Source organism: Oncorhynchus clarkii, chromosome 2, assembly GCF_045791955.1.
Source record: "Oncorhynchus clarkii lewisi isolate Uvic-CL-2024 chromosome 2, UVic_Ocla_1.0, whole genome shotgun sequence".
NCBI classification, from domain to species: Eukaryota; Metazoa; Chordata; class Actinopteri; order Salmoniformes; family Salmonidae; genus Oncorhynchus; species Oncorhynchus clarkii.
Window position 1 is genome coordinate 49,015,135 of NC_092148.1, and position 18,895 is coordinate 49,034,029.

The following is an 18,895-nucleotide window of genomic DNA, read 5'->3' on the forward strand; positions in this document are numbered from 1 at the left end:
CTAGTACAGAATGTTTTATTTAGGTTTACATACAGACACTCTCTGTAGAGAGCCATGCTACTGTAGTATAGTCAAATGCAAAACCATGCTCTCATTCCAGCTCCTATTGAAAAGAAGTAAAATCGTTATACCTTTAACCCATACATTTTAGTCTTCAGACTAGTTTGCAATCAAACCTACAGTATGTATGTGTGTATATATATTGTTTAAACTATTGTAGTGCAAACCGTTCATGTAATTTAAAATATCCTGGACAAAACCAGTTGGCATACAAACAAGTTCAGAACAAATTACTTAAGTTATCGTTCTCTCTCTGTTCCCGTCCTTCATTCACAAATCGTAAGTGGATCATCGCTGTTCAATTGAAAGCACCAGGGTCATGTTCATTAAGCACAAAACAGAAACGGGGAGGTACAATCAGTACTTCTCCAATAAGAAACTAATTTTCCATTTTCTACGATGTGCTCTAATGAACACCAACCAGGAGACATGCCTGACCCAACAGAGCTTCATTCAAAATGAACGAACAAACATACAAAATTTCACTTTTTTGACCTTTGGGGAAAGCTATTTTGAGTGTTTGAGAGACTACATTGCAGTCTGCGACTACAGACTGTCTGCTATACAAGTTATAATCAGTAGTCATTTAGGATGCAAGATGAGTCTACAGTCACCAACTGCAATGCAGTCCATCTCAAACACCAACTTCGTATCCTGTAATAGAGTGTGAGGTGTTACCATTGACACAGTACAGCTCACAAGCCACCTTCAGTCCAGACTATTGCGGAATGCATTTCTGTTGAATTGCATGGTCACATGACGCTTAAGCCTTACAGCATACATTTTTTCAACTAAACCAACTTCAATGTTGGTGATCCAGCTGAAGAAAAGGCCTCCCCATACATTCTTACTATATGCTCTATTTGTAAGTACACTATGTATGCGTGAATGGGCAGGTGCCTTTGTTCCGCAAACATGCACAGGAATCTCAGCATACTGTAAAACGCCAAATGTTCCCAATACAGCTGATATTTAAAATACTATGTTTTTGTTATGATGCATTGTCTTAAAAGCACTACTATTGAACAGAAGATTTCCCCCACTGAAAAAAAAATAAAAAATGCTTATGGAGGTAATTAATTACAACATGCTCAATTTAAAAAATCATCAGCAACGACAGAGTATGTGACACTTACAGCGAGATGTGAGCTGAGGCATACTGTACCAATGAAAACTCCATAATCACCGATACTGTGTAAACCTTCACAGAAACATGGGCCGAATAAAAAGGACCACAGCGAGTACACAAACCACAAGGGCGTGTATCACACACACACAAGCTGTGCATGTTCCTGTACCTGTCAGGGCGATTGTCTGAGAAAAATGAATGGAACTGCACATAGACTACAGTTAAAGAGGGGTTAAAACTGTTAGTAGGCCATCTTCAGTCTATCACTACTGGCCTTATGTCAGGGGACACCCCGGCATGAACCACAGGTTGGGTTGATGTTGGTAGGTGACATTATCAGAAGGCCTGGGGCTACAGGAGACTGCAGGCCCGGTACATAGTCATTCCGGAGGGGGAGGTGATGTGAAGGGAGACGCTCTCATTGGCTGAGATGAAGAGGACAGTGCCCCGGCTCAGGGTGATGTCAGAGAGGGCAGCGGCAGAGGTGCCGGTGGCCTCGCCCTCAATCACCAGCAGGATGCCCGCACAGTCCACCGGGGCCACCGTGTACTGCCTGACTGAGTCTGGCACCTGGAGATGGAGAAAGAGGTGGGGGAATGAGGGGAAGCAGAGGAAGAAAGGGAATAAGGGGTTGGAGAAGGAGGCAGACAGAGTTCAGGGGGGAAAGTAGTGAAGGAAGAAGAAAATTTTACATTTAATTTATGAGACACACTGGAACAAATATGGTAATGGCTTACTACAAGAGACCCATTCAAAACAGAGAATATTATCAAGGCGGAGTATAACCGTATGTGTTGTCTGGCGTGACAATGACCATAGGAGTTGGCAAGACACACAAACCGACAGCACAAACAGATCTGGGAACAGGCTAAATAAGTAAGTAAATTACCTGTATCCTCATGACAGTGAAGTCAGGAACAGGGGGGTCATAGAGGTAGACAAAGGGGTCTGAGGGGTCCTGTATGGAGGGGAAGATCTTGGCGCTGGCTGGAGCGGGGCTGTAGTTCAGCATCTCACACAGGGTGTTGACGTCGATGAACTTGGGCGTCAGGCCGGCGCGCACCGTGTTGTCTGAGCAGGCCATGCACTCGATGCAGTCTGAGTAGCATTGTGAGAGAGAATTGGGATATAGGACACTTTCTTTCAAGTACACTTTATAAAAAAAAATGTTTTTTTGAAGATTAGAATTCTCACTGCTCTGTATTTGAGATTCATTGTAACTTTACATGTCAACATAATGATATAATTAACATAATGTCATAGTTTAAAATGTATTTCAATAGGTCATCTCATTGTATAACAGATCCACATACTGATATAGCCCCCAAAGTGTAGTTAAAAAATAATACTTTTTTTTTTTTTAAAGGGTCTGAAGCGCTATACTTTGGAAGCAACAATACAAGTGAGCAGAATATTTGTTCTCATTTCTACAGTATCCTCTCAATAATCCAGCATGTTTTCATGGCTGTGCGCATACCACCACATTAAACAATTGCTCATCTACTGTATTATTCACCACATGGCCAAAAGTATGTGGACACCCACTCAAACATCTCATTCCAAAATCATGGGAATTAATATGGAGTTGCCGCCCCCCCTCCCTCCCCCCCTTTGATGCACAGAATTGTCTAGAATGTCATTGTATGCTGTAGCATTAAGATTCCCCTTCACAGGAACTAAGGGGCCTAGCCTAAACCATGAAAAACAGCCCAATACCATTACTCCACCAAATACAGTTGGCACTATACAGTAGCGTTCTCCTGGTATTCACCAAACCATGATTCAGCCTGCCAGATGGTGAAGCGTGATTCACACATTCATCACAGACAATGTGTTTCCACAGCTAAAGAGTGCAATGGCGGCGAGCTTTAAACCACTCCAGCCAAAGCTCGGCATTGCACATGTTGATCTTCGGCTTGTGTGCAGCTGCTCGGCCACGGAAACCCATTTCATGAATCTTCCGACTAACATTTGTGCTGACGTTGCTTCCAGAGGCTGTCTGGGACTCAGTAGTGAGTGTTGCTACCGAGGACAGGTGAATTTTCAGCACTCGGCGGTCCTGTTTTGTGAGCTTGTGGCCTACCACTAAGAGCTGTCAGAAAAACAGCACTAACAGTTGACCGGGGCAGCTCTAGCTGGGCAGAAATTTGACAAACTGACTTGTTGGAAAGGTGGCATCCTATGACAGTGCCACGTTGAATGTCACTGAGCTCTTCAGTAAGGCCATTCTACAGCTAACTTCTGTCTATGGAGATTGCATGTCTGTGTGCTCAATTTTTACACCGGTCAGCAATGGGTCTGGCGGGAATAGCAAAATCCACTATGTTGAAGGGGTGTCCACATACTTTTCTATACATAGTGCATTTCCATTGTTCTCCAACAGCCTATCAATACACAACTTTAACACATCTAGTTGACTTTCTAAGAAGCTGACTGGTTGACCCCTGACCTCCATTGAGGTACGCGTGCGGTTCATTGGCACCCAGAAACATGGCGTCGCCTGGCTCCAGCACAATGCGGTTTAGGAAGTAGATGGAAAAACAGCCGATGTCACCCGGATACTGGGAGTGGAGCCGGAGCAACAGTTCACTGTTACTGTCTGATGTGTCCTTCCCTGCAGCAGCTGAATGAGGTACAACAGGTAAAACAACAGTCTTTAACATAGGGTCATGTTCATTAGGGCATGCAACGAAAATGTTTCGCTACAGAAAATAAAAACAAGTGTTTATCGGATAAGTCCCTCCCAGTTTCAGTCCGTTTAATGCATAGTGAACAACCCATCTCTAGTGAAAGAGATTTGTATCTCAACAAGACCAATCTGGATAAATGAAGGTTTAATATTACACAGAAAGATGTTTTGGTGCAAGAGGTCCTTTGGAAAACTTGACTAAGCATTATGCAGTAGAAAATATACAATCTCAAGGAGTATATCATTTATTCCAATGTACTATTGATTACAGGGGTTAAAGAAAAGAGTTTGGGGCCAAGTTAACCTCCCCTTTCATGTAAGAAAGTCATGGCCATCATGCTTTTAGGGAAAGAGGATCATTTTGTACATAAACTGAGAGTTTGACCAATTCCAGTCCCCTTGCTTAGTGGGTTGGGGTTCTCCCTGGGAGAATTTGTATACCGCAGGACAGAGAAGTGCAGTTCTAGGAACTTTAAAATAACATTCTACTCCAAAATGATAATTTTTCTAATTAATGCTGACACCATGTAAAACATACATTTGACTTTAACATATTGAACCATGCATATAGGAGCCCATGTATGGTCAGATGTGCTATAAGCATGATCACCTGTAGCCTAACTGATGCAGCATAGTGGCTTTAAAATGTACGCACAATATCCTGATTATTAGTACATAAATTATGAATCATTCACTCAAATTCAATTTCTATTACAAAGTACAGTGCCTTCGGAAAGAATTCAGACCCCTTGACTTTTTCCACACTTTGTTAAGTTACGGTCTTATTCTAAAATGGATTAAATTAAATTGTTTTCCTCAATCCACACACACACACACACACACAACACCCCATAATGACAAAGCGAAAACAAGTTGACATTTTTGCAACTGTATTAAAATAAACAAAAATACCTTACTTACATAACTATTCAGACCCCCTTACTATGAGACTCGAAATTGAGCTCTGGTGCTTCCTGTTTCCATTTATCATCCTTGATGTTTCTACAACTTGATTGGAGTCCAACTGTGATAAAATCAATTGATTGGACATGATATGGAAAGGCACACACCCATCTATATAAGGTCAGACAGTTGACAGTGCATGTCAGAGCAAAAACCAAGCAATGAGGTCAAAGGCATTGTCCATAGAGCTCCGAAACAGGATTGTGTCGAGGCACAGATCTGGGGAAAGGTACCAAAACATTTCTGCAGCATTGAAGGTCCAAGAACACAGCGGCCTCCATTCTTAAATGGAAGAAGGCCAAATTTAGCAATTGGGGGAGAAGGGCCTTGGTCAGGGAGGCGACCACTCTGACAGAGCTCCAGAGTTCCTCTGTGGAGATGGGAGAACCTTCCAGAAGGACAAACATCTCTGCAGCACTCCATCAATCAGTTCTTTATGGTAGAGTGTCCAGACAGAAGCCAGTCCTCAGAAAAGGCACATGACAGCCTGCTTGGAGTTTGGGGAAAGATGAACGTAGCAAAGGTGAGAGAGCCTTGATGAAAACCTGCTCCAGAGCGCTCAGGACCTCAGGCTGGGGCGAAGGTTCACCTTCCAACAGGACAACCCTAAGCACACAGCCAAGACAACGCAGGAGAGGATTCAGAACAAGTCAATGTTCTTCAGTGGCCCAGCCAGAGCCCGGACTTGAACCCGATCGGACATCTCTGGAGAGACCTGAAAATAGCTGTGCAGCGACACTCCCCATCCAACCCGACAGAGCTTGAGAGGATGTGCAGAGACGAATGGGAGAAAATCCCCAAATACAGGTGTGCCAAGCTTGTAGCGTCATACCCAAAACGATTTGAGGCTGTAATCGCTGCCGAAGGTGCTGCAAAGTACTGAGTAAAGGGTCTGAATACTTATCACATTTTACATGTTTGTTCTTTTTATACATTTTCAAATATTTCTAAAAACCTGTTTTTGCCTTGTCATTGGGGTATTGTGTAGATTGGAGGGGTAAAAAAAACTATTTAATACATTTTAGAATAAGCCTGTAATGTAACAAATGTGTAAAAAGTCAAGGGGTCTGAATACTTTCCGAATGCACTGTATATCATTGCTCCTTTAAGAAGTATGTTGTGCAGCGGCGTCTCCCTAAACCATGCATGAAGCTCCAGTTGTAAAATGATACCACGCACGCTTTTGAAGTAGAGAAATAAACGTAGTCCTGTAAAACTGGGATCCATATCTAACAAGACACAAAACTTATTTCCAAAGATTTACGCTTATCTCAAATGCAACCTCTCCAGAATCCATACGACGGCACTCAGTCGCAGTGACTTAGAACTATAACCCCTGTTATTGTCTTTTTAATAACCTCTTTTTGAAACGTACGCAAGAAAGTTGAGGCCTGGTCCCAGATCTGTTTGTGCAGTCTCAGCAACTTTTATGGCCGTTGCCAAATAGGTCATGTTTGGCTTGACATGTCAACGACCATAGGAGTTGGTGATACAGAACAAACAGATCTGGGCGTCTACCCACATGAAGAAGTGTATGGTGTCACAAAAACAAAATGCTTATTGTTTGATGCTCACCTTCCTCAGTGACTCTTTTCACCAGCATGTTCAGCTGGTCCACAAACACCTTCTTCTCACAGTTCATCATGCGGGTGAAGCACTTCTTCAGGGCCAGTGAGGTGCGGCCCGCCTCCCCTCTACTGCTCACCAGCTCTTCTGCCGTCTCGCTCCCTACAAGAGCGTGGAATTCTGGCACGGCTGAGGGGGGGGGGGGGGGAGAGACACACATTTTACACTCTCAGCAAACTTGAATACAATCCTCGGATGGCCCTAAGCACAATTTGTCTGGTTGGTTGGTTGGTTGGTTGGTTGGTTGTCCCCCCCAAAATGAGTGGCTCCCCTCTTGGCGGAGGAGATAAACATGTGCAGTTTTAAAGTACATTTCCTACAATTTGAACGGTAGCAGTTAGCTGTAGATAAAATAAAAGCGTGGGGAGAGGGCTTTGCCTCCCACAGAGAGTGGTGCCATTTTTGGTCCACTCCTCCTCATTCCCCATACTTTTGAATGCACTGCTAAGTGATACAATCTGTTTCCACTAGCATTGGTATATTCTCAAAAGATGCTAGCCAGAATATTCTAGATGTCGCTAAATAACCAGGTAACAAACTTAAAAATAGTTGAGGAAACGGCAATACCCTAGGCAAGTCAAAAATGAGCCAACACTTCAAATGAACTATCCCTTTAAAGGGGTTACTGAGCTTCAGTGATCTCTACTTAATGTATCTTAAAGTGAAGGAAATCCCTCAACTGAGCTGCTGTGCTGTTGAATACATTTTAAAAACATGGACTATAAAACACTGATAATGGACAGTCTGCAAGATATGGGACTCACATTTGAGAAAGCCAATGATCTCTTCCACGGGCCTGAAGCCACAGAGGCCTTCAAAATGGGTGAGTGCGACGGCCATCTCAGGTTTGTGGTTGTTGTCAGGGTAATGCTCTGGAAACTGAGCATGGAGCCGTCCAGCCAACTCCTAGTGTGAGAGCCAATGGGAAAAGAGCAATTTGATTTTAAAAAATGAAACAAATTTAGAATAGAAACACCTAAATGTAGCCCCCTCCTCCCCTTTGGTTTTTGGGTTGGTCAGTAGACTAATTTTCCACTGAAAAATGCTGTGCTACAGTGTGCCCTAATGAACACGACCCAGGACTTACCCTGTTCGGATGGGCCTGTATTGACAGAGCGGTGTTGACTGACAGGACCTTGAAGAGGAAGGGAAGCTGGCCCTGGAAGGTGTCTTTGACCTTTGACCCCAAGCATGCTGGGTAGTCTGCAATCCACTGACCGAGCGTCCTCTGGGCTATCCGGTTGTCCTTGATGAGGGCGTCTCCTTTGGGGTGAGCACCCATCCAAAGCTACAAGACACACAGGGAGGGTCCGCATCATTGACCATACAAGAGTATTTATCTTTTAAAACAGTTTAATATAAAGCATAAGCTGGCACACACCCAGAGAATATTATTGAGTGTAGAGGCGCTGACTGAGAATAAACTGTAAAAACAAAAGAGATACGTATAACCTCCTAGTAATTTATTGGGTAAAACATTTCAGCATCACTGTCTTCTTCAGGGTCTTTTTTACCCAATACATTCCTGGGAGGTTATACACGGAGTGTGTGACTCTTTAAATATATATAAAAACAGAGTTAACATCACTTTGTGATTTAGCTTCGTCATCCATTGTGATCAGGTTCTCTCAAAGATAAAAAAAAATACCTTTAATTAATTTAGTTTGTTTTAAGTATGAAAATGTCAATAACATTCAAAGAATGATAAACAGGATATGAACACAGTTCAATAGAATGATCTTCAATGCATATACGATAGCCTAGCTGCCATCTTAGGAAGCTATTGTTTAGGACCAGAGGATTGTCTCAAACAGGAGAAGGCACCCAGACTATTGACAATGGATGCTGATTGCGGAGTATGAAAATACATCTGCCCATTCACCATAGCACGTCCCCACTCCCATGCTCAGACCTATTAATGCCAGCGGCATAACCACCCTGCATACCACCGCTGGCTTGCTTCTGAAGCTAAGCAGGGGATGTCCTGGTCAGTTCATGGATCGGAGACCAGATGCTGCTGGAAGTGGTGTTGGAGGGCCAGTAGGAGGCACTCTTTGATCTAAAAAAAAATCTCAATGCCCCAGGGCAGTGATTGGGGACACTGCCCTGTGTAGGGTGCAGTCTTTCGGGTGGGACGTTAAACAGGTGTCCTGACTCTGAGGTCATTAAAGATCCCATGGCACTTATTGTAAGAGTAGGGGTGTTAACCCCGGTGTCCTGGCTAAATTCCCAATCTGGCCCTCAAACCATCATGGTCACTTAATAATCCCCAGTTTACAATTGGCTCATTAATCCCCCTCCTCTCCCCTGTAACTATTCCCCAGGTCATTGCTGCAAATGAGACTGTTCTCAGTCACCTGGTAAAATAACAGATAAATAAAAAATTGACCTTTATGATAAACCCTCCCTGTGAAGCTAAATAAAGAATGACTTGTGACAGGGCAGGCATTGAGGGAGCTTGAAGGGTAAGAGACTCTCAGCCAAAGTCCTGAAGGGCTTTGTAAAAATTACAATTATCTGCAGGACAGGAATGGGAAAAAACGCCATAGGCTACACCTTCAGAGAGAGCATAAGGATTTAGAAAATTATTGATTCTTTACTAAAATGTAATTTTAATATTTTATATTATTAACATTTTTATTCTGATTTCTATTCAGTTTGTGTTGAAAAGGTTAACACGGACGGACGAGGAAAAAAAATCCAATCAGGATTTTTTGGGGGGTGGACATCTGCCATTTACAGGGGAGAACGACTGCCTCCTCTCATTGAAGCCACGGTACTGCAGGCATTGTTAGCGGAAAACAGGATCCCCCTTATATTGAGTGGGAAAAGGAAGATATTGGTTGTCAATCTTTGTGTAAATGTAATGTTTTGAAGACAATCATGGTAATAATAATAATAACTTTTAATAGACCAGATGCATGTCCTTGAACCAATTATTTTAAAATCACACAGAAGAGTATCATTTACTTGCTAATGTACCTCTCAGATTCAAAGGGGTTGGGTTAAATGCGGAAGACACATTTCAGGTGAACTGACTAGGTATCCCCCTATGACAACCTACACAGGAACGGTGGGTCCCCCGCAGGATGGTTGAGCTAACATATGCTAATCACATTAGCCTGAGGTTGTGAGTAACAAGGACAGACATATCTGATACTGGCAGAAAGCTTAACAGGAATTTAAGCTAACTGCACTCTCCAATTTACAGTAGCTATTAGTGAAAAAATAATATGCTACTGTTTGAGGAGAGTGCACAGTTATGAACTTGAAAATGGATTAATAAACCAATTAGGCACATTTGGGCAGTCTTGATACAACATTTTGAACAGAAATGCAGTGGTTTATTGGATCAGTCTAAAACTTTGCACATACACTGCAAAATGTTAATTGCACCTGGGCTGGAATACATTATGGCCTTTCTCTTGCATTTCAAAGACAGTACACAAAAAAATAATATTTTTTACAGATGTAATGTGTTATATTCCCCTACATTAATTTAACATTTACACAACCTTCAAAGTGTCTCCTTTAAAAGGTTTCAAGAATATGCATATCCTTGCTTCAGGTCCAGAGTTGCAGGCAGTTACGAGTTGGGTGTGTCATCTTAGGCAAAAATTTAAAATAAGGGGCAGATCCTGAAGAGGTTATTAATGGCAGCCTGCAGTACCCCAGTCGGTCTTCAACTAAAGTTACTGAATGAGAAGGGGCAGCACTGTGGTAGCACGCAACTTCACTTCTTGGAGTAGCTCAAACTGTACATGTTATGTCTCCATGAAGAGCCATCTTAAACAACTTTATTTAGCTTAATCTGGCTATTGAGCCTTCACATATGAATGAATTGTCTCATGTGATCAATGCCATTGTTCAGTCAATGGTCATTCAACTGTATTAGGGCAGAATTTTGGAGTGACATGGAAATCAACCAATAACATTTGGACTTGCAATGAGTGGGACTGTTTTTACTAGCTCTTCTTTAAAAAAAAATATGGTTTTACTCCCAACTTCTCCAATTCCTAGATACATCATTCCTGAGAGCATGAGCAGTAGCCTAGTTTTCCATTGGTCTAGCTAGCTTTTGTTTTGTTGTGCAGCCACACGTGTTATCAGGGAGGATGTTTCTGCTAATTTGTTAACGTCGCCCTTCATGATTAACTTTCAAAAAATAAAGTTCTGTTTCAAATGATCATGATTTGGTGAGTGGCAGTTTTTTTGCAGCTCACTTGCTCTTAACTACCTCTGAAAATAATGTGTGAAATTGTTGCATTTATACTTTAGAGCACTGGTTACTTTGTGCTGAACGTGATAACAGATGTGCGCAATAGGAAGTAGATTGTAATTTTCGATTTGGAAATGCTTAATGTTTTTGTTATGATTGGGGGCCTAGTGGCCTTTAATTAATGGGTCGTATTTAACAGTGTGTGACTGCTCTCTTTCTTGTGGCCGTGTATGTGTTTTTATTTTAATTTTAAATATTCCCTCCTACACAGAGTGCGCAAATTATGGTCACCTTAGATGTGCCCCTATTGTAGTCGCTAGACTACTGGTGAAGTTTGACGTTCAGGAATATTTTTAGCCCCGCTAAAGCCCTAGGTCCAATAATCACGGTTCACCACTGTCTAAATCTTACCTCGGCATAATGTTTGTCAGCTTCAATGACAGCCGAGGTATCCCCACCAACAACCAGTTTGGCCACCTCACTGTCCAGACCGACCTTCCCCCATGCATAGTTCTGCACTGCACAGGATAGCGGGAATACTGTAAAAATGAGAAAACAGAGACAGTAACTTTCAATATGAACAACATGCACACCAATTTTATCACAAGTCTACAATATGACTGAGAATTGCACTTTTGAGTAAGTCCCTCCGCACTGCAGAATCTGCAGCGTTCATTGAAAGCAAAACATCAGCTATTTTATAGGTTATTGAACGCAACCTTTTAATTCGAATATATCTCGTGTAAATAACGTGTTCTCATTTTCAGAATGCTAAACGATACACGATAACTAATGCGTTTGCGTGCTCTATTATGAAGGTGGCTCGCGTGCAGTAAACGTAATCTCTGGTAAAAATTTCAATGGATGCTTGCGAACGAAGTTGCTTTACTTCATGTTTAAATACGAAAACATGCTCTGCTGTTCGATTGCGGTTATATGGCGACATTGTCGCTACATGTGACAGTGCCATTAAAAGCATTTTACGGATTAAATCAATACAAAAAAGAGAAATATGTTTCACCTCTTACTTCCTCCATGGCTGCAACGTCGGCTATCACTGTAGTTCTGACGTCTTTATATGGCCATGGGCTCATCCTATGCCGCGTTCAAAACAACTGGGAACTCTGAAATCTCTGACTTCCGACTTCAGTGCGTTCAAGACAAACGGGAACTCGGAGAAAAAAATTTAATGGTCATCCAACTCGGAATAACAAATCGGATACTCTGTCATTTTTTTAGAGCACCGACTTTCCGACCTGAAAATCAGTTGGAGATTTCAGAGTTCTGAGTTTCCAGTTGTTTTGAACGTGGCATGTATATGTTACTTTCAACCCAACTTTATGTATGTATTTCCCTCTGCTGCAGTTTACTGATCAAATTCAAATAATCGTTTCTTTAAAAAAAAATTGCCTTGACCTTGTCAACATTAGCCTAAGGGGGGAATTTTCCAAATTATTGTATTTTTAACCATAGGTCTGGCTAGTGCCATTAATACACATCGAATTGTTTCAAAATAGTATTAAAGACATGCACAAATGTTTTGTCTATTTGCTTTGTAAATAAATCGAAGACATGTCGTCTCCCAAAACACCTATTTTGATCTAAAGGTGGGGGCCTTACTTGACTAGCCAAATGACGTAGGTAGACGTCATCTCATACGTAACCAACGTCTGCGCACTAAACTCCATTTCAGGAAGTTACCAGTGCGATAAAAAGGAGCATATCAAACGATAGCAGGACTGTGTATTGTTTATACTTTGAGGAGATCTATAAAACGCCATTAAAATGTCGGGATTTGACGATAACCCATTTGCAGATTCGTCCAATGTCAACCCTTTCCAAGTAAGACCCTTTCATTCCACACTAGAGTTGATACAAAGTTGCTGCTAACTTTTAACCAATATTTGCTAAAAAGTAACACAAAGAAACATGTTGGGTGTATTCCGGGTTTAATTTGGGGGACGTGGCATGATTGACAAAGCTTCAGCCTCTAATTTGTCATTGTCTGCAAATGAGGGTGGGGTTTCGCCATTCTCTCAGCTACAGGAAGTTGCAAATGTAGCTAAATACAAATTTGATAAAGTAAATCGTTTACAAGCTGATACACTGGTCTACTACTTCCTTTCAAAATAATATGGAATTCCACAAGTTAGCACGCCATGGCATAGGCTATACGATCTTGGGGTAGGCTACTGTTAGTGAGCACATTGTCTGTATCATCTGTTTTTCATCAACCGAAACCTACACAATTCAGCTTACCTTTAGATGGGAACCAACCTGGACTCAGGGGTAGACATATCATAGTAAATGTAAATCCGATACACTCCTATTGGTCTGATATTTGTTCCGTTTCATATGATATGCATTATTTGTGGATGTCCATCATCCATTTTGTATGATATGTTATGAATTTGCAAAGCGTATGATATGTTACAAATTCATATTTGTTTGGGCAACATTAGCTAGGTTGCTAACACCAGAGATATTAGAGAAAGGAGATCGGAAACCCCATTGTGCAATCAATGGAGGAATGTGTCAAATATAATACCCCAGCAGCAGACTATCGACCAATTGTGTTCACGTTGTTATGCCGCATCACGCGGTTGCTAAGATAATTGTCACGCAATCCCTTCTCAGAGTCAGGTTATGAGTCGAGAAGCTTGCCTATTTTCCCTGACAGTACATGATGTCACGATTCCAAAGCTATACAATAATACAGATAGCAAGTTAATTATCTCACATCTCGGAAAATATTTGTGATGTTGATGAAATTCATGCTAATGTTGGGTTGTTGAGCTAGTGCTCAATTGACTCCCATTCACTCCTTGAAGGACAATTCTCTTTGTCCCAAAATACCCCAGAATGCACCGCACAGCCTGTTGACATAGCATGTGCAAAATACATAATACGATTCCAGTGGAGTTTCCCATCTCTTCTGAAGCATCGTTGCTAACACTAACTAGGTGGCTAATGTTAGTGGGGTTAAGGGTTAGGGGAGTGTTAGCTAACATGCTAAGTAGCTAAAAAGTAGTATGAAGTTGCTAAAGTTGCCCGTGATGAGATTCATGATGACCTAAAATATAATTAATTCTACATGAAACAAAAATATAAACGCAACATGGTACAATTTCAAAGATTTTACAGACAGTTCACAGGTAGACAGACAGAAAAGTATACATAGTCTTACACACACTCTCAAGTAAATACACAGGGCATCAGAATACTGTTGCTTTCCTAATTAAAATGGTACACAAAAACACTACACACAGACATGCACACACACACACACACACACACACACAGAAGTGTACACATATACTGAACAAAAATATAAACGCAACATGCAACAATTTCAAAGATTTGACTGAGTTACAGTTCATATAAGGAAATCAGTTAATTTAAATAAATTCATTAGACCCTAATCTATGGATTTCTGTTAATACAGATATGCATCTGTTGGTCACAGTTACCTTAAGTAAAAGGTAGGGGCGTAGATCAGCAAACTAGTCAGTATCTGGTGTGACCACCATTTTGCCTCATGCAGCGCGACACATCTCCTTCACATAGAGTTGATCAGGCTGTTGACTGTGGCCGTTGGAATGTTGTCCCACTCCTCTTCAATGGCTGTGCGAAGTTGCTGGATATTGGTGGGAACTGGAACATGCTGTTGTACATGTCGATCCAGAGCATCCCAAACTCGCTCAATGGGTGACATTTCTGGTGACTTCACTTTACATGCTGTGTTTTATATTTTTGTTCAGTGTAATTTGAGTGTCCTGGATGTACGTTTACTGTACTATGTTACGTCTAGTTTGAGACCAGGCTGTGTGGACTGACTTCATTGCTTCCATGATGTCTAGGCTGTAGGTCTACAGTTCAGCTGCACCTTTTTTACAAATGGCCTATCTCTCTATAGATTTTAACAAAATTAATTGAACATGCTTATGCCCACACTGGTCATCAAGGAAGTGTGAGAGAGATAAGCTGAACAAACTCAATTGCACAGCAGCGAGATAGCATATGGGCTAGGCATGAATATAAATTATCTTTGATCAAGAGCAGTAGGCTGAATTTGTCCGAATGAATGCTAGATTGCAACTCTGCAAAATTCTGTAATGTTTCCTGTGACTCATTACTATGTAGAGTAGATCAAACTTCTTCTATTGGCTAGAGCCACAGCTGGTAAGTCCATTAAACAGTAGGGTGGTTGAGTATTTGAGTATTTTACAGTATATTCTAACAATACCTCTGCATATAGAATGCTGCATACTTTAGTTTACAATACCAATTTTCAGTACGTTTGCCATCAGTTAAAGGACTGGCCTAGTGTGTAATGTTGACAGAATGCAAAATCTAGGCTTAACAATTCATATCCACTGTTTCAATCAGAACTTACAGAAACCAAATACCAAGTAGGCTATATAGCACGCTCTGTGTTTGTTACTCGTAGAGTGAAAAACATTATTACTGTAACCACGTCACATTTTGATTCAGACCTACAATTACTTCAATGATAGCTAAGAGTTGCAAAGCATTCGCTCTTCCTGTACTTTCGCTGTCTCTAGTTCGCAATGGTACTGACTGTTTGCTTGCGGGGTGTGTATGCGCCTGAACAAATAGCTCAGCCTACAGTTCACAGCTGCTGTTCACATGTCTGATATTGCAATTCTGGGCGTTATTACTCAATTATGAATTCGGATATGAAGTCTGACTCGCCGTTGGATTAGATACGAGTTTGCCTTTAGCTGTGGGTTTGTGAAACAGGAAAACCTTGGTAATCATTGGTGACCACACACACACTGCCAGGGTGGCCTATATAGGAATGTCTGGTGTAACGTTGTCAAAGTCTACTTTCTAGTAGGCTGCTAGGCTAGTTTACTGGTTTCTCTATAGACAACACCACTCCCTGGTTGTTATTACTGTATTGTTGAGAGAGCGTCCCGTCTTGTATTTCTTGTTGTGGTTAGGTCTACACCTTATTATCGTTATTTGGCTTATGTATGTTTCTGCCGTCATCATTTGTCTCCCAAACTACCTCAAACATACAGTGCATTCTGAAGGAATTCAGACCCCATGACTTTTTCCACATTTTGTTACGTTACAGCCTTATTCTAAAATTCATAACATTTTCTCATCAATATACACACACAATACCCCACAATGACAAAGCAAAAACAGGTTTTTAGAAATTGTTAAAAAAAAATATATATATATATATATCACATTTACATAAGTATTCAGACCCTTTACTCAGTACTTTGTTGAAGCACCTTTGGCAGCGATCACAGCCTAGAGTCTTCTTGATTATGACGCTACAAGCTTGGCACAACTGTATTTTCTGGAGTTTCTCCCATTCTTTTCTGCAGATCCTCTCAAGCTCTGTCAGGTTGGATGAGGAGCATCGCTGCACAGCTATTTTCAGTTCTCTCCAGAGATGTTCCATCGGGTTCAAGTCCGGACTCTGGCTGGGCCACTCAAGGACATTCAGAGACTTGTCCCGAAGCCACTCCTGCATTGTCTTGGCTGTGTGCTTAGGGTTGTTGACCTGTTGGATGGTGAACCTTTGCCCCAGTCTGAGAACCTGCTCCAGAGTGCTCAGGACTTCACAGGACTTCATCAAGGATCTCTCTCTCCGTTCATCTTTCCCTCAATCCTGACTAGTCTCCCAGTTCCTGCCACTGAAAAATATCCCCACAGCATGATGCTGCCACCACCATGTTTCACTGTAGGCATGGTGCCAGGTTTCCTCCAGACGTGACGCTTGACATTCAGGCCAATGAGTTCAATCTCGGTTTCATCAGAACAGAGAATCCAAGTGGGCTGTCATGTGCCTTTTACTGAGGAGTGGCATCTGTCTGGCCACTCTACCATAAAGGTCTGATTGGTGGAGTGCTGTATAGATGGTTGTCCTTCTAGAAGGTTCTCCCATCTCCACAGAGAAACTCTGTCACTCAGAGTGATCTTCTGGTTCTTGATCACCTCCCTGACCAAGGCCGTCCTCCCCTGATTGCTCAGTTAGGCCCGGGCGGCCAGCTCTATTAAGAGTCTTGGTGATTCCAGACCTCTTCCATTTAAGAATAGTGGAGGCCACTGTTCTTGGGGACCTTCAATGCTACAGAGATGTTTTGGTACCCTTCCCCAGATCTTTGCCAGAATTGTACGTAATTATGACATAACATTGAAGGTTGTGCAATGTAACAGGAATATTTAGACTTATGGATGCCACCCGTTAGATAAAATACGGAACGGTTCCGTATTTCACTGAAAGAATAAACGTTTTGTTTTCGAGATGATAGTTTCCGTATTCGACCATATTAATGACCTAAGGCTCGTATTTCTGTGTGTTATTATGTTATAATTAAGTCTGATTTGATAGAGCAGTCTGACTGAGGCAGCAGCAGGCTCGTAAGCATTCATTCAAACAGCACTTTCGTGCATTTTGCCAGCAGCTCTTTGCAATGCTTCAAGCATTGCGCTGTTTATGACTTCAAGCTATACTGTTACACTGGCAATACTAAAGTGCCTATAAGAACATCCAATAGTCAAAAGGTATATGAAATACAAATGGTATAGAGAGAGAAATAGTCCTATAAATTCCTATAATAACTACAACCTAAAACTTTTTACCTGGGAATATTGAAAACTCATGTTAAAAGGAACCACCAGCTTTCATATGTTCTCATGTTCTGTGCAAGGAACTTAAACGTTAGCTTTCTTACATGGTACATATTCCCCTTTTACTTTCTTCTCCAACACTTTGTTTTTACATTATTTAAACCAAATTGAACATGTTTCATTATTTATTTGAGGCTAAATAGATTTTATTGATGTATTATATTAAGTTAAAATAAGTGTTCATTCAGTATTGTTGTAATTGTCATTATTACAAATACATTTTAAAAATCGTCCGATTAATCGGTATCGGCTTTTTTTTGGTCCTCCAATAATCGGTATCGGCGTTGAGAAAAACCTAATCGGTCTACCTCTAGTCTGAATACTCTCCGAATGCACTGTATCCATATTTTTGTGGTCACCAATGATTACCAAGGTTTGCCATCTATTTAACTGATTGAATTGTTAAATGGCAGGGATGTCTCTTCATCCTTCTTGGGAAAGCTGCCAGGTGTGTCAGGCTACTACGCAAATCAGATTATAAAGCCTATGTGTCACATGACTTCATGTGTGACACATTATCATGTGCTGAGAGCAGACCGACTCCCACCTGTTCATATCAACCCCCATGTCTCTTCTGGATTTTGTTTGTTTGTATTGCTCTGCTCTCGGGCCAGGGGTCATTCAGCCTTTACTTGGAAGTTTTCTAAACGGTCCTGTAAATAATTAGCCTAGTTTAGGCTAACATCAATCTTTTCTCTGATGCCCACTGAAATATTAAGTCAAACTGGACTCCGGGATGAATGTGGTTGTCCCTGATTTTACATTTTTGCTACATTTCTTTTTTTGACTTCAGGAAATGAAACGTCTTGCTATTCGATATCACAAGAATTCATAAGCACTCTCTTTTTACGTGAGCTCTGAAATGAAAGGCTACGTGCGTCACGTGAACATTGTCAATGTTCCGTCGCATTCTTTCCCGTGACGGATCAATAGGCCTATTAGATGAGACGATTATGTCGTAATAATAAGAATGAGTGTTGCATATGGGCGTTTCCGTCTAAAAGGACCCACGAGCAACAACATGTGAAGTCAAACAGGAGCATGTCCAATACAAGCTTAGTAGTCTTTCTTTTTGAGAAATGAAGGCATATATAAATGTTTAAACCATTTGCTTATTCCTAATTTTCAGGATTGGAAAAAGGCTTTGATTTCTGGTCAAACAGATGGATAAAGGGTCATCTACCAGAAAAAGTCTTAACATTTTATTAGAAATGGATCAAAACAGAATAATGTTGAAGTAAAGACCCATGGCAATTAATATCAACACCTATATTTGGTTTTGGAGAAATTATTTGCCTTCTGTAAGTTCAAGAAACATTTGCTTTGTGCCTTGTAACTCTGTTACCGAAAAATCCAAATACCTTTAAGATATTTTCTCATTTCTCTCCCTCATGAGTAGGAAGAATAACAAAACTAACAGATAAGGGTAGACCTACCAATTAGTTTGTGTTTTTACTAATATGAAGTTTAATTATTAAGAAAAAAAATAATAAAAATAAAATAAAAATAAAAAAATAAATAAAAACACTTCATC

At 41.1% G+C, this 18,895-nt stretch overlaps 2 protein-coding genes across 3 annotated transcripts in view; one reads left to right on the forward strand and one right to left on the reverse strand.

Annotated features, from left to right (window-relative positions):
- On the reverse strand, positions 1–13,084 carry LOC139368757 (mannose phosphate isomerase). 2 transcript variants are annotated; one of them, XM_071108085.1, is made up of 8 exons: positions 12,946–13,084; positions 11,098–11,225; positions 7,555–7,755; positions 7,232–7,373; positions 6,417–6,596; positions 3,639–3,812; positions 2,079–2,287; positions 1–1,759 (listed from the first exon to the last, which is right to left on the reverse strand). In XM_071108085.1, the coding sequence occupies exons 1-8, from the start codon at positions 12,986–12,988 to the stop codon at positions 1,541–1,543; spliced, it is 1,296 nt and encodes a 431-aa protein (XP_070964186.1). In that variant the 5' UTR covers positions 12,989–13,084; the 3' UTR covers positions 1–1,540. The 2 variants fall into 2 exon arrangements, with proteins under 2 accessions (XP_070964186.1, XP_070964178.1); XM_071108077.1 differs by lacking the exon at positions 12,946–13,084 and adding an exon at positions 11,708–11,780.
- LOC139368770 (secretory carrier membrane protein 2) overlaps positions 12,351–18,895 on the forward strand; it is a 15,794-nt gene continuing 9,249 nt past the window's right edge. Inside the window, exon 1 of the mRNA XM_071108098.1 lies at positions 12,351–12,528. Coding sequence (XP_070964199.1) covers positions 12,472–12,528 — 57 coding nt within the window. The 5' untranslated portion in view covers positions 12,351–12,471. The remainder of the gene's footprint in view (positions 12,529–18,895) is intronic.